The 25,798-nt window shown below is 54.7% G+C and overlaps 7 protein-coding genes across 7 annotated transcripts; 3 read left to right on the forward strand and 4 right to left on the reverse strand.

Moving 5' to 3' along the window:
* Positions 1-1,197: 1,197 nt before the first annotated feature.
* CTHT_0023000 (uncharacterized protein) lies at positions 1,198-3,715 on the forward strand (the record flags this gene model as incomplete). The annotated part of the gene is made up of 3 exons (XM_006692701.1): positions 1,198-1,351; positions 1,476-3,510; positions 3,577-3,715. The coding sequence occupies 3 exons, from the start codon at positions 1,198-1,200 to the stop codon at positions 3,713-3,715; spliced, it is 2,328 nt and encodes a 775-aa protein (XP_006692764.1).
* Positions 3,716-7,046: 3,331 nt separating this feature from the next.
* On the forward strand, positions 7,047-8,517 carry CTHT_0023010 (uncharacterized protein; the record flags this gene model as incomplete). The annotated part of the gene is made up of 2 exons (XM_006692702.1): positions 7,047-7,703; positions 7,846-8,517. 2 exons carry the CDS (start codon positions 7,047-7,049, stop codon positions 8,515-8,517), a joined length of 1,329 nt encoding a protein of 442 aa, XP_006692765.1.
* Positions 8,518-8,913: 396 nt separating this feature from the next.
* CTHT_0023020 (mRNA capping enzyme alpha subunit-like protein) lies at positions 8,914-12,932 on the reverse strand (the record flags this gene model as incomplete). Its single annotated transcript, XM_006692703.1, has 7 exons — positions 8,914-9,931; positions 9,995-10,255; positions 10,744-10,835; positions 10,911-12,035; positions 12,089-12,355; positions 12,411-12,679; positions 12,833-12,932. 7 exons carry the CDS (start codon positions 12,930-12,932, stop codon positions 8,914-8,916), a joined length of 3,132 nt encoding a protein of 1,043 aa, XP_006692766.1.
* Positions 12,933-14,808: 1,876 nt separating this feature from the next.
* CTHT_0023030 (uncharacterized protein) lies at positions 14,809-15,701 on the reverse strand (the record flags this gene model as incomplete). Its single annotated transcript, XM_006692704.1, has 2 exons — positions 14,809-14,899; positions 14,965-15,701. 2 exons carry the CDS (start codon positions 15,699-15,701, stop codon positions 14,809-14,811), a joined length of 828 nt encoding a protein of 275 aa, XP_006692767.1.
* Positions 15,702-17,141: 1,440 nt separating this feature from the next.
* On the forward strand, positions 17,142-21,011 carry CTHT_0023040 (uncharacterized protein; the record flags this gene model as incomplete). Its single annotated transcript, XM_006692705.1, has 1 exon — positions 17,142-21,011. One exon carries the CDS (start codon positions 17,142-17,144, stop codon positions 21,009-21,011), a length of 3,870 nt encoding a protein of 1,289 aa, XP_006692768.1.
* Positions 21,012-21,241: 230 nt separating this feature from the next.
* On the reverse strand, positions 21,242-22,441 carry CTHT_0023050 (prephenate dehydratase-like protein; the record flags this gene model as incomplete). Its single annotated transcript, XM_006692706.1, has 3 exons — positions 21,242-22,092; positions 22,149-22,212; positions 22,340-22,441. The coding sequence occupies 3 exons, from the start codon at positions 22,439-22,441 to the stop codon at positions 21,242-21,244; spliced, it is 1,017 nt and encodes a 338-aa protein (XP_006692769.1).
* Positions 22,442-23,572: 1,131 nt separating this feature from the next.
* On the reverse strand, positions 23,573-25,152 carry CTHT_0023060 (eukaryotic peptide chain release factor subunit 1-like protein; the record flags this gene model as incomplete). Its single annotated transcript, XM_006692707.1, has 4 exons — positions 23,573-24,706; positions 24,771-24,820; positions 24,920-25,004; positions 25,117-25,152. 4 exons carry the CDS (start codon positions 25,150-25,152, stop codon positions 23,573-23,575), a joined length of 1,305 nt encoding a protein of 434 aa, XP_006692770.1.
* Positions 25,153-25,798: the final 646 nt, after the last annotated feature.

A 25,798-nucleotide genomic window follows, 5' to 3' on the forward strand; every position in this document is an offset into this window, starting at 1 on the left:
CCCTCCCTCCAGCTCACCACCCCACCTTCGGATTGCTTCTACTTCATTTTGCGCGACTTTGGATGACAGCTGTCACACGCCCTCCCCGCCTCTCGCGATAGAGCCGGCATATCTACTTGTAGATGCGCGGTTACAGTACATTGGGAGATGTGGTCTACTGGACGTAGTGTGCACACATGCCGCCAGTGGCCAGCTCACTTGAGACGGTGACTTTTGCGCAGCTCTCACCGCTCTGTTGGACAACCGGAGCGATACCTGAGCAACTGGCAGCCCAGGTGCGGACGGCACCAAACGGTGATTCCGGGGGGTTCAAGACCAGTCGTCGTGCTGAAGTGGTCTCCCAACCACTCGGTGGGCCCCCCTGGTTCCCGGGCCTTACTGGGGACGCGAGGAGCTAAGCCAATTTGGGAAAGGCAAAATTGTGTCACCCCTGTCTCTGGCAGCAAGGAAGGTCGCCAAGGTCGCTCGAAGCCGCTGGCTGTCGCTGGGCCAGCACCCCCCCCCCACCTGCATTGGCGGGCTGTTTTTCCCCCTCCCTCCGCGAACGTCCGCTGCCATTTTTCCCCTCCATTTCCCCCTTCCTTCCCTCCTGTCTCATCAGCCTTTTCTGGCTACCTTTCACTTTACCCCTCCTGCCTTTTTTTCCACACCTTTTTCATTTCTGATATTCACCTTTCAACCCACTTTCTCCCCTCGTCCCCTCACCACCTCACCACGACAGCACACATACCCAGTACACGAAATCCACTACCCTTCAGGCTTGCCTTCGCGCAACCACGTGTAATCGGCTCCGCTCGGTGCAGCGCGACAGCCAGATCCAGCCTATACCTGATCTTCCATCTACCTGACCACTACATTCTGCCCAACGCCCCCTTCATTCCAGCGACCAGCTCGACCATCCTTCCATTTCCATGATCATATCACAAATGAGCAGTCCCGCGACACAAAGTCCAGTCGACACACTTTAAAACTCACGGGAGCGCGCGAGCGAGCGAGGAGTTCAGACGATCTCAACTATCGTTCTGTGTGTGAGGGTTCAACACGCGACTATCGAGTCCCCGAGTGCCGCAGTCAGAGCAGTCGACGTCGACGTCGTCGGTGATTTTTGTCGGTGCTGCCGTTGCCATCGCTGCGTTGCGATATCTTTTATTTTTTTTTCTGTTTTATTCGCGGCACTACCACTGGATCACATCCAGAATGCCTGGCGCAAGTGTGGCAGTAATGCCTTCCTCGGCAGCCTCTACACCGGCCGCCCGTAAGGCCTCACTCGCCCCTGAGAGGAAATACAAGTGCCAGTTCTGCAACCGTGCATTCAGCAGAAGCGAGCATAGGAGCCGACATGAGCGTTCGCGTACGTTAGCTTTTTCCTCCTTTCCAGCTTTTGCTCTGTTGCCCAGCTCTACCCCGCCCCCGCTTGAGCTTGGCTTGCAACATCAGATGATGGTTGGTGTAATGATGCTAACGTTCGACTACAGATACCAAGGAACGTCCTTTCAAGTGCATGAAGTGCCGCAGCACCTTTGTCAGACGGGATCTGTTGCTCCGTCATGATCGCACTGTCCACGCGAAGGACGGCGGCGTCCCTCTCCACAGCGACGGCAAGCGCCGTGGTGGCCCCAAGACGGCCCGCCCTGTCACCACACCTTCCAAGCCCGAAATTGCCATCGACTCGTCTGCTCTCGAGCAGATTGAAGCTAGTACCGATGGGGTCTTTGATGTTGAGACCGCTGCGATGCTTGTTGCTGACCTGCATCAGAAGGCTACCGCAGCAGCTCGGGCTAACAGCAACTACGACGGCAGCAGCCACTACGAGGGAAGCCCCAATATGTCCTTCTCGCAACCTGCGTCCACAATGATGGAGTCGGCCGCGCCATACTCCAACATGCAATGGGACGGCTACATGGGCCAGCCAGAGGCCAAGGGGCATTCAATCAGCTCCAGTTCGGCGTCTTATGACGCCCAGAGCCACGGCCAGATGCCGGGCAGTTCGACCCCGCAAGCGCCCTTCCCGCCGTTCCGTGCTCATACCCCGGCTGACGCCCCTCAGCCGCCTGCGGGCTTCAAGCCCCCGCAGCTCCTTAACGACGAGGAACGCAACATAGTTCTGGACAACATTCGCAACTTTGACTCGGAGCATGCTATCCCTGAGGGCTTCCGCGTACCGACCCTGCCTCAGATTAACCGCTTCCTGGCGACCTACTTCGGCCTTTTCCATCACCACCTACCGTTCTTACATCCTTCTTCATTTGAGCCGACTCGTGTGTCACCGCCACTTCTTCTAGCCGTCCTGTCGATCGGTGCTCTGTACGCCTTCGACCAGGAGCAGGCCTACATTCTGCACATCGGCTCGAAGGTTCTGGTGAACCAGTTCCTGCAGAACAAGGAGAACTTCAGCTCTCGCAAGTGCCCTCTGTGGACGATGCAGAGCTCTCTCCTCAACATGATTTTTGCCAGCTGGAGCGGTGACCCGAAGGGTCTTGAATGGGCCTGCTCGATTAAGAGCTTGCTGGCCAACATGGTTGCTGGAAACCGCTACGAGTTGAAACTTCGGCAAGAGGCTCGCGAGGGTCGGCTGCCCACTCGTGCCGAGTGGATCGAGGACGAGGGTTGCCGCCGTACCTATTACGCGGTCTACATCTTCTTCGGTCTGCTGACCCTCACATACAACCACACGCCGGCCATCAACTTCAACGAGTTTGAGGATCTTCAGCTCCCTTCAACCGAGGCGCTGTGGAACATGAAGGTGCCGGAGGAGGCATGGCCCGACCACCTCAAGGTGTCGCCGAGCGTCACGTTCATGGAGGCGCACGACAAGCTGTTCTCGGGCGAGACGCTAAAGTACAGCGCGTTTGCGACTCGCGTCATGATCAACGCGCTCTTCCTCGAGGTGTGGTACCACAAGCGCAGTCCCGAGGCGCTGCAGGATGTGGTGACGGAGTACAAGCTGCGTCTTGCTCTGGAGACGTGGGAGAAATCCTTGGATCTCTGCGAGCCCGAGGCTTTCTCTGTCCCGCTGAGCGCGCCGCATAAGGGCCATCCTCTCCTCTTCAATGCCCAGGCCATGTACCGCAACGCGCGGGCCCGGCTGGAGGTCGACTTGAAGACGGTGCAGGAGGCGCTGCGGTACCACGACTCGTACGAGGTGGCGGCGGCCATGTCGAACGCGCGGGACCGCGTGAAGCGCTCGAGCGAGATGATCAAGGTCATTCAGGAATGCTACAACTGCATCGAGACGGCGGTGCGCCAGGGCGTCCGGTGGGTGGCGCGCACATCGCCCACCAACTGGAGTATCGAGCATCCGCTGTGCGGCATGGACCTGATGATCATCCTCAGCCTGTGGCTGTACCGTCTGGAACATGACGAGGAGCCGGCTACTGAGGAGGAGACCATCATGTACAACCGCATCCGCTCGCTGTTTGACAAGGAGACGGACGAACCGTACATCACACATCTGAGCTCGAACGTTGCCCGCGTCTGGGGCTCGATGCTTGATGAGGTGGTTGTTTGGGGGTAAGTCAAGTCTTTTATTTCTGATGATCTGTTTTGTTTATGACCGTATGCTAACAAGATACACAGTATCACTCGTTTGATGGGTGAATCTTTCCGCCTCCACTCGCAGGCTCTTATCGGCTACGTGGACGACATCTCGGCTTCCTCCAACGTCTCGACGCCGTCCATGACCTCTCAGGGTGCGGACGAGGACAGCGTGTACTAGCTCTCATGACTACTACTCGTTGATGATTTCCTTTCCATTCCTTTCTCGCAGTCGTTTTCTCATTTACGGGGTCGGTCGGTATTCTCGTTTTTTTTTGTCTCCCCCATAAAGGGCATATACCTCTTTGCGTTTATCTCTGGTTCTTGACTGCATACCCCTTACCTGAGGGCATGAGCAAGAACTCAATCGGTTATATATTGGTTGGTTTTCTGGCGCTGGGGAACGAGGAGTTGGGGGATTCTGCGTCTCGAGATTGCTTTGTTTCTTCAGGCTCATTACTTTTTTTTCGTTACTCGTATCTCATCGTCTTTTTTTTTTTATCGTTCATGGGCTCGGCAAATGGGGGCAGGTTTGGTACGGTTTCGCATACAGAGTGGTCTAGTGGGAGGACCACCGCTCCCGCAAACCTAATATCTGCACGCTGTTGGCTGGTCCATGTCGTACCGGATGGCTTTCCGTTTCGTTATTTCCTCTACTCTCTTCTTTGCTATTCTCCGCTTTTCTTCGTTGTGTCTCATTATCACCGCTTACTCGATTTAATTGCCGTTTATTTCTCTTTTTTTTTCCCCTGATACCTTGTTCATATATTGTTTGGTTTTTATTTACTTGCAAACCATTTGGGTTTGTGTTGATCTAAGCGCCCATCTGTTCTTAGTAGAACTTCCTGTACTAGATACGGGAGCATCTAGGGAAGGGAAGGGAAGAAGCAAATTCTGGCCATGAAGGAAGCAGGACTGGATGGGTGAATGGGTTGATGGTTGGTTGGTTGGCCTGGAATGGATTGAACGGATGGGACTTGTGAATTTAACGTGTCCGTTTCTCTAAACTCTTCTGCTTGTCTTGATAATGTGTTTGGGGCCTTATTATCGGACGTGACTTTATTAGCAGCACAGCTCAGTCATCAATAAGATTGGTACTTTTCCCTGCTTGTTGAGTTTGCTTGATTTGCTAGGCAACTTGCACGTGAGCTTCTTTGTTTTGTCCTCAGTTTACGTTCTTTTGCCAAGTAAGCATCTTCACTCATTGGCTTCAGTCTCTTAAATCACATTGATTTGGTGCATCTCTCTACCATTTTATCATATCATGCTCCTTCCCCTACCTTCTATTCAGTGATTCCCATTGTCTCAGTCTGTGAGGAACAATCTCTGCTAAGAGGTCTCAGAGCCACACAGTCACATCATGCTTACCAAGCCACGAATGTGCTCTCTTCGTTCTCGAGATCTGATCTTCCGAATCTTCGGCCCCTCCACAACCCATCAAGCAGTTGGCCAAGCAGCAGGTCCCGCTACGCCGTGGCACCAGACTGCGGGGACCTTCTTTGTGAAACGTTGTCTTTGAATTTCCTTGTGTGTCCAATGCCAGGAACAGAACGGGTATCATTCGTTCGCTACTGCAAGTAATTTGCATGTACCACGGAAAGTTCAAGCAAATGATCTGCACGTTCCCTTGATTGCAGCAGTTTGGGTTGGACGGGATGGAATGATGATGGTCCATGTATATGAATTGGACCCCATTTTTTCTTTTTTTTTTCTTTTCTTTTTTTTCCTACTGCGTCAGATGCTCAGGATAGAGTCGGGTATCTACCTGAAGAAACGACGGAAAGCAAACTTGATCGGGTGGTGTTGCATGTCAACGAGGGTTGCAGATGAAAGTAAGTTGAGGGAGCGTTGCCGTCACTTTCGTAGTCGAGAATTGATTGAATGATTCACCTGACGGGTCATGGGTTGGATCAAGTGAACATAAAAAGACTCGAGTAGTGTGAGCTTGTTCTGTCTTCGGTTCCGTTGCTGACACCCCGATGTCATGTTTGTCAACGATATTTACTTTAGGTCTGGCCTTACATGTAGCTTTCCTTCCGGCCCTATGGCCCTGGCCTCATTTGATTTCTCCATGCCAACCTAAGGCTACCCACCGATGACAACATCTTTTTTAACATCTTTGCAAAGAACCGGAGTAATCAGTCCTTCCGCTTTCTCGTGTTTGCGGCTGGGCACGCTGGGCATTACTCTAGGCGCATGGTTAGGCTTTGTGAGGGTAAATGCTGCGCTGCTCTTATTCGGTATTGTTATGCTTGCCAAGGAGCGGTTCTGTTCCGCTCTCCGGGGCACACCCTCTTGGCTTTTTCACCTCATTCCCATCATTAAAAGCGAGATGCCCAAACCGTTAAATCGATGATTCGAAAAAAAAAAATCCGCCTTTTCTCTCCGCATTTCCGGAGGACGGGCCGGTCTTGCTGATGAGAGAGCTACGGAGGGTTTCATGCCCAACGGACAGTTTCCACTTTGACACATGAGCTAAAGAGCGTAGTGTATCAAATTTGCAACGGCTCAACGTGCATTAAGCTGGGGGATACTCAACCGTTCAGAGAAGAGTTGTGGATAACGGATTCCTAGGGCAAAGCTACGGTGTCGACCCTGCTCCTAGGACATAACATGTATGCACCTGTATGTAACCAAAATCGTCATCTTGGATCATCTGATGTGGCGTGCTGCTCAAGATCCGCTCTGCGTTTGATACGAATAGGGCGCAGAAGCCTAAGGTTTACCTGCTGAAAAGGGAATCGCTGGACGCACGGGGCAGATGTCCCTCGACGACATGCCAATGCCATCTGCAGCGCCCTTTATGTTCGCTTCGCTTCTCGTGCTCAAGAAAGATTCTCCGCTCCAGCTTGCCACAGAAATCAAAAACAATGTTCAAGAGTCTCTTACCCCCCCCCCCCCAAGTCTGGGACGGCCAAGCCTTTGTCCTGTTCGATTCGCAGACCATCCCGTAATGAAAGCTCTTTGGCTGCTCAGCTATCGAGCTTTGAGATGTCGCAGTGAATAGGGATGTGCTCTTTCGGAGATGGAATGGCCCTAGGGTCTTGTGTGGCTGGGAGAGCCAGCGTGATTGGCTTGCCCGGGCTAGGCAAGTTGCTACACTAGGCACCTTCTGGGCAACCCGCAGGATCCGGAGAAGACACCCCCTTCCTTTTAATTACGGCTCTTCCCCATAATATGTTGCATAGACGTTGCGCGGGCGCATCCATTTCGGCCTCACGTGGTTGAATCCTACCGTGGGTAGCTTCGTGTAACGCTAAAAGGAGGGTCGTGAGGACAAAGAGGTCACTGGGGTTTTGACGTGTTAGTAGTATTCGGGTTTTGGAAAGTAGAAAATACATCCAATCGGCCCCGACCGTTGTCCCTCGTTGAATGGTGTAAAAGCACAAGATAACGGGAGCGGAGAGGATGTCATCATAGCTACCCCGCGCTGTCGCTCGTTTAGTCTTTTCGATTGCTTTCATGGGCTCTTGAGTCGCTCGTTTACTTGCATCTCTCGCTCGTAGAACACCATGGTCGCGTCGTCCTGGCTTTCTCGACTCTTATCATCATCACACTCTCTCCAATCTTTCTCCGTCCAGATATCCACTCGGTCATTATCATCCCTTTCCCTCTGGACCCTATTCCTCTTCAGCCCCCTGGCTCTTGCGGACTGCGAATGCGGTTATCTATCAACAGTCGGTGACGGCGTTGGTAATTCCCAGGTTGACACATCCGACCCGTCAATATGGCGACAGACCCCTAGCGACAGCAGCAACCTGGCGCTCTTCACAGACCTCTTGGAGACTGACTTCACACGGGTATACTCCTCCGGCAATCGGTACGATGTCTCCAAGGATACGGATTGGGTACCGCAAGCATTCAACCTCACCAAGGAGCGGGCACGCGGTGAATGGGGCGAGATGTTCGACGTCCGCAACGTGTTTTCCTATCCGCCCAACAAGAACCGCCAGAGTCAGCCCGGCGAGGACGAGATGAAGTGGGGACCGAAGCACTGGAACTCGGACGACAAAGCGACGGGGTTGAAGTTGGTGGTGAGAAGTGACGTTGTGGATGGCATGGTCCCCGTGGCGGAGGTGGCCACGCGCAGGTTAGACTTTCTGTACGGGTCTTTCCGCGCGAGCATGAAGATCTCGGACATTCCTGGGACGTGTGCAGCTTTCTTTTGGGTATGTTAACATTCTGGGAGGCTAATGGTGCCCCCCCTATTTTCTCCCCTTCCCGAGAGGGTCCCGATCAAAACTTTAAAGAAAAAAAAATAAAGATAAAAATAAAAAAAAGGATAAAAAAACTAACCGCTTCTCCAATTAGTACTTCAATGACACGCAAGAGATCGACATGGAGTTTCTCACTCGCGAATTCAACCGCGAGAACAAGACCTTCCCGATTAACCTTGTCCTGCAGTCGCGCGAGTCGGCCCTGGCAGGCCACGACGCCTCGGGCACGGGCGAAAGCAACTTTATCCACACCAATCTGCCCTTCGACCCGACGCTCGACTTCCACGAATATCGCATCGACTACTTGCCGACACGCGTCATCTTCTATGCCGACGGCAAGCCCCTGGCTACCATGGCCGCCTCCAGGGGCGCTGCCGTGCCCACGTCCCAAGGCCACCTCATCCTGTCGCACTGGAGTAATGGTAATCCGCTGTGGTCGGGCGGGCCCCCAAAGGAAGACTCGGCGCTCACGGTGAAGTATGTCAAGGCGTACTTCAACTCGAGCTCCGAGACTAGGCAGGACGACTGGCGGGCAAGGTGTCAGGACCCAAAGGCCAAGGGGGCGGTGTGCCGGATTCCGGATGTTGTCCCCGGGGACAAGACGGCCGTGGACTGGTATTTCAAGTTCCAGGGGAATATGACAAATAATCAGACGATGTCGAGTGAGCCGGAGGAGGACGCGGCTGTGAGACTCGGAACTGCAGGCAGGTTAGCATGGATTGCGAGTGTATTGGCCGGGTTCGTGATCTGGGTGAACGTGTTGTGAAGGAAAATGGAATGATTGGTTCATAAACAGAAATTTTTTTTTTTTTTTTCTCTTCGATAATATATCGATTGGGTTTGAAGGGTTGGGAAAATCGGAGGGTGTAATGCATCATCCAAACGTATCTTTATTCTATTCCCCCATAGTTTGTTTGCCCAACGCCAAACTGAAAAGGCACTATTCGCCATTCCCAATACCTAGCTCAGTCAGCCATGAGCTCCCTCTTATCATCGTTAATGCTGATATTAACACACAAAACCAACAAACATGAAACGCCCTAAACCGAACCTTCAGGCCAGAACTACGGAGTATCACGCCAGTCCCAAACTCTCAAATCATTCAAATACAAACTCCGAAGATCAACAACAAACCGTTCCTTCAGCAAATCCTTGCTGCATCTCAGTGATGCTGTGCTTGCTGCTGCTGTGCCTGTCTCATCTTCCACCCATCCTTGATCCCTTTGGCCGCGGCCAACAGCTCCGCTTCGCTGACGGCGTCTTTGATGCTCTCCAAGACACTGTTGACAGTGCTGATGTGGTTAGCCTCGGTCTTGTCGTCGCGAAACCGGTAGAGTCGCCAGCGCTTTTCCTCGTCCAGCACACACTCCACGACGCGATCCTGCAGCGGATCACCCCACGACTTGAGCGTCTCCCACTCTTCCTCAGTCAGGTACAACTTCTCGGGGAACTCCTCATACTCGGGCTGGCCACGATCACTGCCACGGAAGACGAGCAAGCGGGCCTCGGGCATGCTGTCGTAGTCGGTGAAAGTCTTCTTGCCCAACGCGGCGAGCTCGGCGCGCTCTTCTTCGGTCGCGGGCTCCACCTCCCGAAACACCAGCCGCAGCCGGAAGTCGATAGTATTGTCATGAGGGGCTTTCCACTTGAGGATGTGTGGGTCAGTGCCGAACTGGTAGGGCGACGTGCGGCAGGTGAAGATCAGCCCGTCGTTCTGATGCTTGAGGGAGGGAAGCACCTCGCGGAACATCATCTCTATGCCGTACGAGTACTGCATCTCCTTCATCTCGACCACAAACGCCTGGAACGGCAGCTCTTGCGGATACTTGGCGAACAGCGCCTTGTATGGCTTCATCACGAGTTCCTTGAAGTAGCCGAGGCGCTTGTCGAGCGGTTTCTCAAGTAGGCCGGCCTTGCCGTCCAGCGCGAGGAGGTCAAAGACAAGAAACTTTGGCTCCTTATCGCCGTTAGGCAGCGTGTCCATAACCAGCTCTCCATCGATAAGGGTGCCAGTATGGAAGGCCTGGTAGTCGTGCGGCATCGGGAAGTGCAGGTTGCGCTGATGAATCCACCAGTAGTCGTTCTTGCGATCGATGAGGTAGTGGCATTCCTTCCCGGCCTCGTCTTCGGTCAGGTACAGCAGGTAGCGAATGCCGTCCGACTTTTCGCAGACATAGTAGCTGTAAGAAGTAAGCATTTGAACCGTCGAACGGGACTGTCACAGCGAAGCGGGTCGAACTTACTCCTCCCTGCGCAACTCTTCCAGGTGTCGCCGCGCAAAGCTGACGGGCTGTGCGCCGGGGAAGGAGATCTGGTGGCGCCCGAGGAGCTTGGCGACTTCGATTCGCAAACTCTGGAGGAGCTGACCCTGGGCCTTTATGCCCGGGTTTGCGATGTCGCGGATAGGATGCGAATCGGGATCCATCGTCGCTGTCGCCGCAAGGTCGAAGCTGGCCTTTCCTCGAATGGCGCCGCGCACTGGCTGGACGGGTAACAAGCAGGCGCTTAAGTAGCAGGATCGTCGAGAGTTGAATTGATGCTGACGCTCTGCAGAACCGTCACATGCCGAAGCTGGCGCTAGGCGGGATCGAAAATGGTTTGCCTCGCGATCAAAAAGTCAAGGGTTCAGCTCCATGCGAAAGAACACACAACGGTCGCGATGCGTTGAGCGAGAGACCGGCAGGCGGATTCCTTATCTTATCACTACACAGTATTTACACTGTATTCCGCACAGTTTATCCGCCTTGCGCCCCTCTCCCCCCCCCCTTTCTGAAACGATGGGGAAGGAAGCTTCATTCCCAACCGTAGATCACAACTACAACACATCATCATCATCAGGAAACATTTTTGGTGAAAATCTACTGCGCTGCCATAAACCCATGACCGGTAGAGATGTATTGAGGCAACTCATGCAAGTTTCGCTCTGCGCGATAAACATTATGGATACATAAGGCGGCTCGCTCACTGCCTGAGGTGGACGAGTGGAGCCTACGACTCGTCAATCTTCTCAACCTCAGCCCTGGCCTCCTCCCAGGTCTCCTTGTTCTTCTTCGCCCACTCGATCTGGCTCTTTGCGTAGGCGAGCTACCAATCGTTAGTTTGTGATCTCGAACCGGGAACCCAAAAAAAAAAATCGCAAGCCGGAGAAGAGAAACTTACCATATACCTTCGCAAATCCTCCTCCTTCTCCCGCTGAAACCTCCTCAAATCCTTCAACACGCTGGCACTAGCATCCTTCACATCCTGCGCCGACGCGATCTGCGCCTGCTCCAACTGGGCAATCTGCTCGCGCGTGCGCGTGATCGTGTCGCGCCTTGTCTTCTCTGGGTCTGCGTCGACCACGCCCTGCACCGCGTGCCGCAGCGGCCCAAATATCCGACTCGTAATCGATGCCGCGCTGGGCGCCTTGCGGTGTGTTGGCGCAGGAGGAGGGGCAGGGGGAACCCCGATGCTGGCTGATGGCGCGGATGAAAAGTCGCCATGGGTCGGCGGGAAGTCGGAGTCGATAGACGCCGTGTCCTCGGCGCCGGCACCACCGCTGACGCTACCCTCGCGCCGGTGGCCCGATGTAGGCGCTTCCCGGCTGGATCGCCGGGGAGGGGGCGCGACCTGTGTCGTGCTTGCAAGGTACTGTTCGATGCGACGCGCTTCGGCCTCGCTGCGTTCGAGCTGGTCGAGGAGCTGGCGCTTCTTGTTAAGCTCTTCGTTGGTCATCTCCTGCTGGACACGCTTCAGGATGCGGTAGCGCAGCACATTCCGGATGACTCCGGCGAATTGGGCATTCTCGCGCATCGGCTCGGCAAAGCTTGCGCCCAATGTGCTTGACAGCTCTTCTGTCGCGATGTATGATGAGTCGGCTGCTTGGCCTATCCTCTCAATTGCTGGTGCCAGGGTCGGCGCAGGTTCGGATAGCGCGAAGGCATTGTAGCGAGCCCCCATCTCAGAGAGGTCAGAAGCTAAAGAGGAGAGATGGCTCAGTGTCCGGCGATTGACCTTCTCCATGGGTCCTGTCAAGAGCGCCTCCAGCTCCTTGATGGAGCTTTCGAAAGCAGTAAAGTAAGGGTCGAGCTCGCGCTCGCCAAGGTTATGGTTCTCCGGAGGGAATCGAGCCAGCACTGGAGCGCCGCCCGTGTCCAGACTGGCAGAGGGCGTCTTGAGCTTCGCCGAATTGGACGGTATGGGTAGGTACATGTGGCCTGGTGTTGGATTGGCCGGGTCCAGAGGGGGCGCTCTGAGAATAGACTTGGGAATAGAAGCGATAGGATGGGAGTGAAGGACCTCATTCTACACTGGTCAGTGCTGTCCAGGAAAATCTCACCGAAAGATGGGCGACTCACCCAGCTGGAGTTAGGGTCCAAGAACCGCCACCAAACGCCATCGGTGCGAATAGCCTCCATGCGGCGACACCGGTTCAAGAACACAGCCAACATGCGCTTGCGCAGGTCAATGATCTGCTGGTCTTGTTTCGCATTGGTCGGGTTGGCAGCGTAGTCTGCCATGGTATGCTTCTCGGGGATAGGTGGGATGATTAAGGTCGGATGTAGGCGAGTGAGGGCTTCGCGAAGGGACGCGAACTCAGAGTATCTCCGGCGCACTATAAGCTCCTATGAAACTCATCAATGTCCGCCACCTTTTCGAGGAACGAAAACTGGGCCATACCCCCGTCTTAATTGTGTAAACAATATACCTGCCATTCTCCTGGCTCTTCCCGGCGTCCGTAATCAGGATGGGCATCTCGGGGTTCTCGTAGAGCATCTGCTCCACGCGGCTGTCGTAGCCGCCGGGCTTGCGACGGGGAACCAACTCTCCGCGATCACGGGCATCCTGGTCCTCTTGGGACTCCTCCTCGTCGCTATAATCGTTCCTTGGAGGGGCATCGTCGTCACCAGTGGACGAGGGGGTCTGGGGAGGGGCCTCGAAGTGTGAGTCTATGATTATGAATTCAGAGTCAGCATCAGAGCCTCCAGCTGGGGGATCAGCGAGAGAGATATCCTCCCAAACAGAGCTGTCCTGCTCCATGGTGGACATCCATGTCCGTGGACACGAGACAGGGGCGGCAGTTTAGAAAGGTTCAAACTCACAATCACGAGTAGTGGGAGAAGAGGGATTCACCGAGGAGGCAAATGAGTCGCGACGCTCAAAACCTCCGCCGTATGGATTGTTATCCTCGTCGTTCCACATGATGCCGAGCCTCGTGAAGTGTATGGGACAGTATCAGACGCGACTCTTGGGATCGAGGCTCCAGCGGGGGTTGTGCCGTCACACGCAGTGATGCAATGATAACATGCGTTCCAAGCACAAACAAAGGTCTCGCTGGGTGCGGCAGGCAGATATCGGATCACGCTTGGGACTTGGGATGATCTTGGGGGTCGAAGTGTGTGGTATAGTGCCGGGGGTAGTGGTGTCGTCGGCGGGGCACCGAGAGCCGCTGGGCTGGTGTACCTGGTTATTATCTCGGTGCGGGAGTAAAAGCGTGCCTCGACAGGTAATTGCGACTGTGATCAGGAGCACAGAGGGGACTATTAGTGGATGCGCGACGTCGGCCGGGCAAATATATGCCAGTTCAGGGCAATTCGCTCTCAGGAATGTGTATGGATGGATGCTTGGTGGTGTAGTTGTCGGCACTGACGCAGTGGGTCGGAGCTGTGTTGCTTGCTGATGGTGGTGCTGCAGCCCACCTCCAAGGGATGACGACAATGAGATGGTGCACGAGCCATGCACTAGGCTATTTGTGGAAAATCAGCTGCTCCACATGCCCCGCGATGGGTGGGGCTGAGACGGCTTGTGAAAACTCCCCAACTTTCCTCGTTCATCACAACCAGCTTCACAGCCAGTCTTTGAAATAGCTGGAATTTATGTTTTCATGTAAGCCTCGCATTAAGACTTCACACAAACATATAAGATACCTCAATTCGGGTTCTCACTCCTGACTCATATCTATATGTGAGATAATCCAGTTGATCCGGAGCATTGGTACGTAGTCAAGCTCGGGGGGAAGAGGGGGAGGGAGGGGGAGTCGATGAAAGCTCTCCACTGAATACTTTAATGTGTATCAAGTATCCTAACTAGAGTTGACTAGAGTTGATTTGCATGTCATTTCATATGATGTTGAGGATCGCTTGTAAAAAAAAAAAAAAAAAAAAAAAAAAAAAAAAAAAAACCTAACGTGTAAAGGAAGGCTAGATTATTGCGTGCTAATACCTTCCGGCTATTTACATCTGTTTACATGAGTTTACATTTAAAATTTCAGAAATCGACATTGCTAGAGGCAAGGTTCTCCAGCAGAAGGCGATCCAATTTCAGAAGCTTCATACATAACAAAATAGCTCCACTTCTTCAATATATCCGTCAGCGTGTCTGCTAATATCCTCCTCTTAGGGCGCGCCTCATGCGGCGGAGCAGACCAAATAATCCACCCTGTCTCTGTCTTCTACCCCGCGAGCGCAGGCTCTCTTCATCTCCATGATACTCCATCTCTGAATAATGCCGGTGATAAGACCGACGGGAAGTTTCTTCAGAAGCGCTGCATGTGAACACATCATCCGAGTCTCTGGGATGTACAAACGTCATCTCTTCCCGGCTCAACTCTGGGCTTTGCGGCTTGTGACTTTCATCGATGGGGAAAAGGGGAGCATGATCAGAGTGACCAGGTCCGACTGATGATGCAGAACTCGTGCGATGATATCTCTGTCTCTGAGCTGGACTCGGCGACCTCTCAGCCTTGCCAGGGTCACCCAATGCGCTACCCTGAACCGCCTGCATGCTTATGCCACTTGACGCGATACCTGCCCATAACCGATTACTTGGGCTTTCCGATCCAGAGCACCGGCGACTGTGCCGTGACTCGTGGCGATCTGCAGTAGGGTCTCTGCCCCGTCTGCTGGAAGCCTGTCTCCCATGTCCTCGTTCCCGGTTGGGAGTCGCAGGCGATGCTCTAGGGGATCCAGGGGCCGTGCCAGAATCGGAAATGGTTTTGGCATAGCCGGGTCGAGGGATCAGCGAACGCAACGAGAACCAGTGTCGACGCGGAGTCTGTGGTGTTGGCTCAGCCACAGCGCTAGTTGGAGGTTGGTGGTATAGCGGTATGTTGGCTGCTTGTGGTCTTCGAGTTGGACAAGCCGTCGGCATTGCCATTCCTTGATTGGGTCCTGGTGCTTGCGGATAAACTGTTGGTGGATTAGTGATACCACTGGAGTCACGCTGGACCACATACGGCTGCTGAGCTGCACACGGTGGTTGGACGGCAGACGGCTGTTGAGGCGTGGCATCCTGGTTTCCGCCCGAGGGTTCCACGACAACTGGTGGAGGAGGCGGTGGAGGGGTGACTGGCTCTGCGACGAGCGTAGGAGTAAATAGCGGAGCAGGTGGGGAGAACGTCTGGGGTGCTGCCGTATAGATGACTGCAGGAGGGGGCGGCGGGATGACATGAACATCTGGAAACTGGACTTGGTATGCGACTGGCGCCGGAGGAGATGTGATGATCTGCGGTGGCTGAACTTGGACGACAGGGCCGAGAATATTTTCCGCTGTAGTCGCCAAGGTCTTGGTTCTGTCATCCTCTCCATCATCGGCATTAGTATTGCTCTTCTTTCGACGTCTACGCCGTATCCTTGATCCATCTGCGTTGTCCTTTCCTTCATCATCATCATTATCTTGGTCTCCGCGCGATCTTGCTTCTCGGTAGATGGTGATGGTGATGGACCTTGGGCTGCGACGGCTGACCTCCCAACGGGCACTGGTTGTCTCCTCTTCAGCCTGAGCGTTGCTTGACTCTCTTTGAGGCTTGATCCACAATCGCCAGTAAATGTAAGCGATAGTAAAAACGAAAAAGATAATGACGAGAATGATGCCGAACTGGGCTGCGTCGCTCAGGCAGCTCCATCCAGAGCAGTCGTGCGAGACTGATCGCGTAGAATGGTCCTGGCCCGAGCTCAAGATCGGCGGAGCCATGCTGGCATCTACATCAGGTCAGCTTGAATAAGAAAAGTGAGCATGATGCTACTTGGATAGTTTCGGGAAGAGTTGTTACTGAGGTTGATGTAGGGCTGGATGGTTGACAAAAACAAAGAAATCCGGCGATGCGGGGTAGAGAAATCCCAATTCAGCATTTTTCTTCCCACAAAATGGAAAAAAATAAAAAACAAAAGCCATGGTAGTGGCCATTGGAATCTAAAGAAAAAGTAAACATTTGGGATGAAAGTAGATGAAAGTCAGGAAAGGTTAGTCAAGGACAGAGGTAAGTCGACCAGGTTTCTTCCTTGTTTCCCGACCCAACCCACACCATCTTGCAACCCGCATATTGAGGTAAATGTCAGGGAGCAACGCGGAGGCAAAACAGTATCACCGTCCCACCACAGGAAGCCATCCTCAATTGGAAGTCCTTCATGCTGGAAAGTATCCATGGAAGACTACGGAGTTCCGGCCATGATCGCCAACTTAGGTTGCACAAATCCGAATGCAGGATGCACGACTTTCTCACATGACAGAGGTTCTGGCACTTCCTATAGTCAAGAGTCCAGCTAGACACACTCATGGACAGTCATTGGAATCATCAATCTAATGGGCGACTGAGGACAACTGCTTGTTGTGAGAGCGAAGGAAATGGTTGCAGATTCACAACCTGGCCTACCTGTCACCCCTGTCTGCATTGGAACTCGGAAATATTGACAAAATGAGATCCATTGAAAAGAAGAAAAACGCAAGTACACATGCTACTTGTCCCTATGCTAGCACCAACATTAGAGGCAAGGTCGGTTGTAAGAACTCCAGAGAGATTGCGTGCTTGTGTTTCGGAGACAAAGCAGAAGTTCAGCCTTGCTTTTAAGTGCAGTTGCATGTGGGACTCGTCTCACATCAACCAATGAGGAATGCTCTTGGCGCAGCTGCCTCAGCCTTATCCAGGTGGGTCCGGCTGGCATTGTCGACCGCGACGTGCTATTTCAGGCGCCTTTCGCAAGTTCCGACAACAGCAACGACCAGTATAAACGCGACTTGGTCGCCCAACGCCGCCTCAATCTTTACCGCACACTCAATTTTTTTTTTTTGATTTTTCTCTTCTATTCAGAAATGCGACACTAGAGGCGAGCAATAGCAATTACGCGCACATGCAGATCGGGCCTGGCATCTGCATGACCCACTGATTCCCCTTATCTCGTTTTCCGTCTTTGCCCAACTTCTTCTCTTCGCCTTCGTCTTTTCTCGCGACTTTGCCCGTCCTCCATCCCCCTATCGATCTGGTCGAGTCGAGTCGGTGCCCGTTTCGTTGAATCCATTCTGCCTTCCAATAGCGACTCGTACAAGGACTCGGGACCGACCCTCGGGACCGACCCTCCAGACCGACCCTGTCCAAGACAGCAACGCGTCCTTCCATCCTACTACTCATCGCCCACAATGGCTTCGTCTCAGACCCTTTCTGGCGCCAATGGCGTTCCTAACGGCGCTATCGCTGCTCCAAAGAGCAAACGCTTTTCCGACATCCCCCAGACCATCGACATTCCCGTGCAGGACCAAGATGACGAGGCTGTCGAAATCGACCTCGAGGAGCTCGCCGATGACCCGACCGAGCTCTGCACTCTGTTCGAGATGGAGCACGCCGCCCGCACATACTGGATGACAGTCGCATTGGCGTATGCGAAGCAGAAAAAGATCGACTTTGCCATCGAGATGCTCATGCGCGGCGCCAACGCCCTGCAGGCGAACCCGCGCGAGAAGCTCAGCATCATCACCTGCCTATGCTGGCTGTACCTCTATAAGAGCCGCGAAGCGCCCCGCGTCGCCCCTGATAATGTGCCGGCATCCGAGGTCAAGACGAAGGAGCACTATCTCCAGCTTGCCACCCAGAGCCTGAACGAGGCCTCGCGCATCAATCCCGCTTTCCCCCCCCTCTTCCTAGCCCGCGGTGTCCTGCTGCTGCTGCGCGCGTCACTGCAGCCGCCCTCGAAGGGTGTAGGCCCCACCGGTGTCGATTCGCAGAAGGCTGAGCAGCTGTGCAATGCGCTGAAGTCATTCGAGGAGGCCATCCGAGTCTCTCAGGGCAAGAATATGCTGGCAGTCATGGGCAAGGCCCGTGCCCTCTTCTCCTTGGGTCGCTATCCCGAGTCGCTGGCCGCCTACCAGGAGGTTCTGTCCAAGATGCCCGACATGGTTGACCCGGATCCGCGCATTGGCATCGGCTGCTGCTTCTGGCAGCTTGGCTACAAGGACGACGCTAGGCAGGCCTGGGAGCGCTGCCTCGAGATCAACCCCGAGTCGAAGACCGCCAACATTCTGCTCGGGCTGTACTACCTCGATGCCAGCGGCCACGTGCCCACCAACAGTCCCGAGTTTATTCGCCTCTACAAGAAGGCCATGACCGAGTTCACCCAGAAGTCCTTTAAGCTTGACAAGAACTCTCCCCTTGCCTGCTCGACTTTCGCCGGTTACTTCTTGTCTCGCAAGCAGTTCGACACTGTCGATTCCCTGGCTCATAAAGCCATCCGATACACCGATGTCAACGCCGTCGCTAGCGACGGCTGGTACCTGCTCGCCCGCAAGGAGCACTATGCCGGAAACCTCGAGCGCGCTGCTGATTGCTACCGTCGCGCCGACGATGCCCGGGGCGGTGCCGAGCGCGGCTATCTGCCTGCGAAGTTTGGTCTTGCTCAGCTCTCTGTGTTGAAGGGCGACCTCGGCGAAGCAAAGCTCCGTCTTGAGAAGATCATCCAGCAGTCTAAGAACTACGAGGCTATGGTCCTGCTCGGTACCCTGTACGCCGAGGAGGTTTTTGCCAACCAGTCTGCTGCTGTCAAAGAAGACAAGAGTGCCGAAGCCAAGAAGGCTATTGCCCTTCTTGAAGGTGTTCGCTCCGCCTGGAAGGATCCCAAAAAGAACCTGTCGCCCGACGCTTGCGTCCTGCTCAACCTTGCCCGTCTGTATGAGAGTGAGCAGCCAGACAAGGCGCTGCAGTGCCTGCAGCAGGTTGAGCAGCTCGAGTTGTCTCAGATCCCCAGATCTGAGTACCCGCCTGACACAGAGGATGAAGCCGTTATCAAGGCGGCCATCCGCAAGCTGCTTCCTCCTCAGCTGCTCAACAACATCGGTTGCTTCTATTCTCAGGAGGGCAAGCACACGCTGGCCACCGAGTTCTTCCAGGCCGCCCTTGACTCGTGTGCGCGCATCAGCAGCCAGAGCGATAGTGACATCGACACCGATGCGCTGCTTACGACCATTTCTTTCAACCTGGGCCGCAGCTATGAATACGAAGGCCAGATCGATGCCGCTGTCGAGACCTACGAGCGGCTGCTGAGCCGGCACAGCGACTACACGGACGCTCGCACACGTCTGGCCTACATCAAACTGCGCCGCAACCCAAGCAACAAGGAGGGACCCGACGCCGTGGCCAAGCTGTACCAGGAGAATCCGCAGGACCTCGAGGTTCGCGCACTGTATGGCTGGTTCTTGGGCAGGGTTAACGCCAAGAAGCGGCCAGCCAACCTGGCCGAGGACCCGGAGCAGCGTCACTTCAAGCACACGCTGCAGAATTACGACAAGCACGACCGGTACGCGCTGGTGGCCATGGGTAACCTCCATTTGATGGCGGCGCGCGAGATGCGTCGCGAGACGGACCAGGACCGTCAGAAACGAAGCGCGACCTACAGCCGGGCGGTCGAATTCTTCGACAAGGCCCTTCAACTCGACCCGAAGAACGCGTACGCGGCGCAGGGAATCGCGATCGCGCTGATCGAGGATAAGAAGGATTACACCAACGCCCTGCAGATCTTTATCAAGGTCCGCGAGACCATCCAGGATGCACACGTCTATGTCAACCTGGGCCACCTCTACGCCGAGCTCAAGCAGTTTACCAAAGCCATCGAAAGCTATGAGATCGCCCTGAGCAAGGAAGGCAAAGCTCGCGATGCCAACATTCTCTCATGTCTTGGCCGTACCTGGCTCAACAAGGGCCGTGCCGAACGCAACCTGGACGCTTACAAGACCGCTCTCGAATACGCCGAAAACACTCTATCTGTCGCCCCTGAACAACTCCACTTCAAGTTCAACGTCGCCTTCGTCCAGATTCAGATCGCGATGTTGCTCATTTCATTCCGCGACAGCGAGCGCAACTCCTTCCAGCTCGAACAAGCAAGCGAAGGCCTCGAGGCCGCTATCAAGACCCTCGACGAGATCGCGGCCGCGCCCAACCCCCCTTACCCGAAGCACGACCTCGAGCAGCGCGCCAACATGGCCCGCAACACCATGCGCAAGCAGCTCGAGCGCGCTCTGGCCAGCCAGCGTGAGTATGAGGCCCGCAACAAGGAGAAGCTCCAGGCCGCCATGGAGGCCCGCCAGGCCGAGCTGCGCCGTCGCGAGGAGGAGCGCCGTCGCGCCGAGGAGGCTGAGCGCGAGCGCCAGGAGAAGATTCGTCGCGAACGCGAGGAGATCTTGGCTCGCGATCGCGCCCTGGCTGAGCAGCGTGCCGAGGAAGAGAGGCTGCGCATGGAGGCCGAGATGACGACCGACACCGAGACCGGGGAGAAGGTAATGCGCAAGAGCAAAAAACGTAGCGCCCGTGCTCGCTCTGGTGAGCCTTCTCGCTCGGGCCGTGCCCGTAGGAGGAAATCGACTGCCCACCGCGGTGAGTCTGGTGAGGATGGTGCCAATGCTGGCGACGAGGGCGCCGAGCGTCGTCGTGCAAGGAAGCGCCAGCGTCTTACCAAGAAGGATTCCAAGTACAAGAGCGCAGAGATCGTCGTCGACAGCGACGAGAGCGATGATGGTGGCGCTGGTATCGATGAAGAGGATCCGCTTGAGCAGGCCGAGCGTCGTCTCGCTGAGGCGGCCGCCGAGCGCAAGCGTGAACGTCGCGCCGCCCAGAGCGGCAGCAGCCGCAGTCGCAGTAATAGTGTCGCTAGCAACCGCAGCTCGCGCAGCGCCCGCAGTACCCGGTCGCGGTCGTCCATATTTGGCAGCAATGATGACGATGAGGAGGACCGTCCGGCCAAGAGGCAGATTCGTCGCAGGAGGTCGTCGGCTGAGGAGGAGGAAGAGGAGGAAGATGATAAGATGGATGTTGATCAGGAGGTGTCGGCTGTCCCTGCGCCTGTTGCTGACAACGATGACGAGGAGGAAGAGACTATTGCCAGACGCCCGCAGAAGAGGGCTGCTAGACGTGGCAGAATCTTGGATGAGAGTGATGAAGAAGAGGAAGCGGCTGGAAATGCGCCGACGCCTGGGGCGGCGGAGGAGAAGGCTGATACGAGTATGGTTGATGCGGATGAGGACTGAGTTAATCGGTGTCTCGGACGGGCAGATTGAATGTATTATTGATGGAGCATTTGCAAAGGATTGTTTTTCTATAAAGAAAAAAAAAAAAACTACATAGGTACCGAGATAGGCATGAGGATAATCTTCTATGGTCCCTGATGGGAAATAGAGTAGTTTGACATGATTGTCAACGATAATCTGCTTGGTGCCTGGCGCTCTTCCCCCCCCCCCCCCCTCCCGACCTTCGTCTCCTACCTCTTCCTCCTCCAGCTCCCCAACCACCTCCATCTCTCTGCGACCTTCTCAAGATCCTCCAGCACCCCGCTAATCCTCCCCTCGTGATCATCCTCTCTCCCGCCTTCAAACTCTACAAAAAACAGGTACTGAAATGGCGCCACCAAACTCGGCAGGCTATTAATACTCGTCAAGTTAAGCTCCCTCCTCCGGAAACAATCCAACACATTCGCCAGCGCACCCGGCTGCCTGTGAGGCACCGTAAACGACACCAGGCTCTTATACCGCTTCCCTTCTTCTTCAGGGGGCGGGTACCCGCCTTCTGTAGTCTCTTTCCTCCTGATGACGAAAAACCTCGTCGTATTATCCTCCCGATCCTCAACCCATCTCGCAAGGACATCCAGCCCCGCCTCGCGACCGGCCAATTCGCTCGCAATAGCCGCGCTCTCGCCCTTGGGATCGGCAGCAGCCAGCTGCGCTGCGCGACTGGTCGAGCTGACGTCGATAAATTCGATGCCTAGCGGCTGCAGGTACTTTGCCTGGAACCGCGCCGTTTGCCCGAAGGCCTGGGGGTGAGAGTAGACGCGGCGGATATGAGACAGGGAAGCGAGGGGTACACCCTTTGGATTTTCTTCTCCTCCTCTTCCACTACTCCTCTGTTCCGATTCTGGAGAAGACGAAGGGGGTCGCCGACCCAAAAGAAAGTGATGCACGTCCAGATAGATTTCACCACACACGCAAATGTCCGGGTACTCCCCGGCGCGGTCGGCCAGGCCGTCTAGGGTGAAGGTGACGACGCCGTGAGTTGAGTTCTCGAAGGGCACGACGCCATAGGGTGCGGCACCAGATTGTACGCGATCGAAGACCTCTATCTAGGGAGTTAGCTGCGCGTCTAAGTAAAATATGTCGTGTGAAGGCTCTCACCTTTTATTGTGCTGGTCGGCTCAAGAACCCATTTTGACGTGTCCGGAAAGGCAAGAAGAGTGGCCTGTGAGAGAGGGTTAGCCATCTTTCATACTGCTGCTGCCCCTTGTTTTTTTGGGGGGGGGGGGGACTCTGGGTATAAAGCTGCCCATAATTCCACTCAAATTGATGTGATTCAGGCTCGTCCATACCTGATGTGAATAAGTACAAAACGGCCCTAGGAAGGACACAGGTGTCTTGTTCTGCTCATGCTCAGCGTCCACATCAGGGCTTGCGATCGATGATGTCGTCATTCTAAACAATCTTGCTTGAGGCGTAGCCAAGAAAAACAAGTCCCTAACCCCAAATCGTAAGAAACAAGTTAGGGAAGACCCTCTTATGGAATTCCCAAGATCGGAGCTAGCTCCAGCCGTTGGTCGTTTGGTAGGGGTGGTCACAACCAACAACAGCCAAGTAATTGTGTGAAGCAACGCCAGCACCCGCCGATAGCATCACTGAAACTGAGAGAACCCACGGACGGGCCGATCCGTAGTCCTCCGTTTCAGCGGAACCCCCGAGCCATTTCCACTGATTCACTGTCCCGACCCCACAAAAAATGGCCAAAGGCCAGCCGAATTCGGCGCTCAAGCTGGCCGTTGCATCCGGAAGGTTTGCAACTATCGGCATCATCTCATATTACCTCACTTCAATCTCACTTCTTATAACATCACTCACTCACTTGCCAGTTCATGTTCATACTACTACTGGAATGAACCACCTGTCACAGACACAAAACCAAAAAAAAAAATTCATGAACCAATTGCAGTCGAAGCTAACTAATCTATATCCCGCAAATAAAAAAACTCTCATCCCTTTTAGAGAGAAGCAAAAGATCCAGACAGACACTGCATACGTGGCGCGGTGAGCCATCCACGTACCTAGGACAGGTCGCCGAATTGCTTGCCTGAAACAGCCGTATCTGTCTTTGTTCCCCCAGCTCACACTCGTCGCTGCATCATCACCCTCCTCTTCTCCTCGAGCCCTGTAATGTCATATAAACTTTGGCAATCTGACCTCCACCTACGGCATATTTCTAGAGTATATAGAGTCAGTCATGTATATATAGGTATATGATCGGTTAGCCAGGAGCAACTCACCGTACAATGGCCGTCTCACACCTAATTAGCCGTCATCACAGAGCGAAGCGGGCTTGGGCGCGACACCTGGTGCTTCAGGCTCGGGGCCGCCTTGGCATTTGCAGACCCCCCTTGAAGGAGCCGCCCCGGGCTGAACGGGCCCGTCCCGGGGCTTCGCCGCGGCGGCGACCCGGCGGCAGGCGTCGTCAGGCTCTGGTCGGCTTGCTGGGCGGTCCATCTTGGCACCGACGTCGACGATGTCATGGCTTGGCTTCCGCTTCCCTCGTGGTCGACGAGGGGTTCAAACTGTCAATCGTCATAGTACTCGTCATCGTCGTCAAAGTCGGCTAGCTGCTCAAAGTTGACCTTGTACCGGAGGATGCCGCCAATACCGCCAAAGCCCTTGACGAACTGGTTGCCCTCAGTCGACTTGTCCGACACGAACTCGAGCGTCGTGCCAAAGTCCTTGTAGTGCTCGGCGATCCACTCCAGGAACGACTCCTGCGAGACCACCTCCATCTCCTGACCCGTTTCCTTGTCAATAAACTTGGACCGATCCTGCTCCTGCTGCTTGGTCGTGTGCAGGATGTGCTCGGTGCCGTTACTGTCCTTGAGTGTCCACCGGGTGACCTCCAAGTTCTCGAACACAATCAGCGTCTCAACGGCACCCAGCTCAAGAGCCTTGAGCGTGTCGTCGATGCCGTAGCACACACGGCCGGTATCCTGGCTGATCTCCTCGAAGTACTTGCCGATCAGCTTTTTCTCCTGGATGAACTTGACGTTGCCGAGCGTCTCGGACGACAGCTCGATAGCCTGGTTGAAGCCGTTCTCGCCACCGTACGAGACGTCGACGACCTTGATGACCTTGGCTTGCAGACGCGGGTCGAACATGTCGGACGCGTTGAGATCGTTCTTGAAGTCAGCCGAACCAGCCAGCACAATACCGGCCACGTTGACCTTGTCGTTGGTGATGAAGTTCTGAACAGCCAGTTCGGCCACCTTGCGCACGTAGTTGTGGCGCTTTTCCTCACGCAGACGGGCGAAACGCAGAGCGGACTGACCACCACGGCCGTGCTTCTTGGGGAGATCGACAGTGAACTTCTGGACCACCTCGCGAGTGTTGCCGCTCAGCGTACCAAACAGCGCGCCGTTACCGTCCATGACGATGAAACCGAACTTCTGGTCGGACTCCAACAGCTCAGCAAGTGCCTCAGTATGGAACTTGTTGTCGCAGAGGTAGAGCGATGTGTTGATGGGCTTGAACGGCTCGAAATCAATGTTGACCTTGCGCTCCTTGCCCTCCGACGTCAAGATTTCACCGCAGTAGATGACAAGGCCGTTCGGCGGGACCTTGTTGTACAGCTTCAGACGCTGCTGGGTCGATGTGATAGCCGAAAGCACGGACTGACGGTTGACACGGGACTTGATGTTCGACGCGGTACCCTGCAGACAGACGACATGTCAGAGTCCAGCCAACTCTCTCGGAACAAGAAACTAAGCTACGCACGTATTCTTCAGCAAGCATCTTCGCGACACGCGAGATCTGATCCTTCGGCGCTGAGCAAAACGGACTCATCAGCGACATTCGAGCAGCTCAGGCGCACAGCGGTCCGTAGACCACGGCGACCGGCTCAGGTCAGTTTGGCGACGACATACGGATGATCAGAGAAATCATGCTAGTGCCATTTCCGCGCGCGGCCTCAAGCCGCTTGATCAGCTTCTTCACCTTCCATATCTCGATCTGTTTTTGCACGCCTCGTCAGTCAGCCGTCGCATCCAGGGGGGCATCAGCCATCTAGGCCGGTGTCCTTCGTCCAGGGGCCAACGGGGCCAAAAAGGGCCGACAAACTCACGTTTTTCTCGGCCTCGTTGCCGTTAAGGTCGCTCATGGTGGGCGAGTGTGGCTGAACGAAACACGCAAACGAGAAAAAAGAAAAAGAATGTCGAGGGGGCGCAAGTCCTTCTTGGGAGAGGAAAATTGGAAGACGACGATCAAGTTGGACTCGGGCCTGAGAGGTTTCAAAACACCCAAAAGCTGGCAACTGTCCTCTCAAAATTGGTGGTGGGGTTGGGGCCTGGGGAGGGGTTTCGCCGTGTAAAGCCTTTTATGTGCTGGGGCCAAGTGGCGCTGCCCGTCCCCACAATGTTGCCTGTTGAAACTTACCTACGTATTATTGGCCGTAACGGTGCACATGTTGCGGGGCTTTGGACGGAGTTTTCAGCCGTTTACGCGATGCTGCCGTTTGTGCGGCGATCGCCTCACCGCATCATGACACCATGCAGCCAGCATTGAGAATAAAAATCGGCGCAATAACGTGGCACATCAGTCATGGGCCTTTGCAACTGTCAGCGCACCCTCTTCTTTCAAACTCTTATTATGTAACGCACTGTAACCTGTAAATTTCATATCATCTTGAAACGTAATTACAGTACACAACGTGGGGCAGCTGTAAGTTACATTGAAACTTACGTTACAAACGGTTTGTTTTGAGGAAAGGATCCGCGATCTAGGTCGACCAAAAAAATGTGGAGAAC

The sequence above is a fragment of the Thermochaetoides thermophila genome (assembly GCF_000221225.1).
Source record: "Thermochaetoides thermophila DSM 1495 unplaced genomic scaffold scf7180000011816, whole genome shotgun sequence".
Classification (NCBI taxonomy): Eukaryota; Fungi; Ascomycota; class Sordariomycetes; order Sordariales; family Chaetomiaceae; genus Thermochaetoides; species Thermochaetoides thermophila.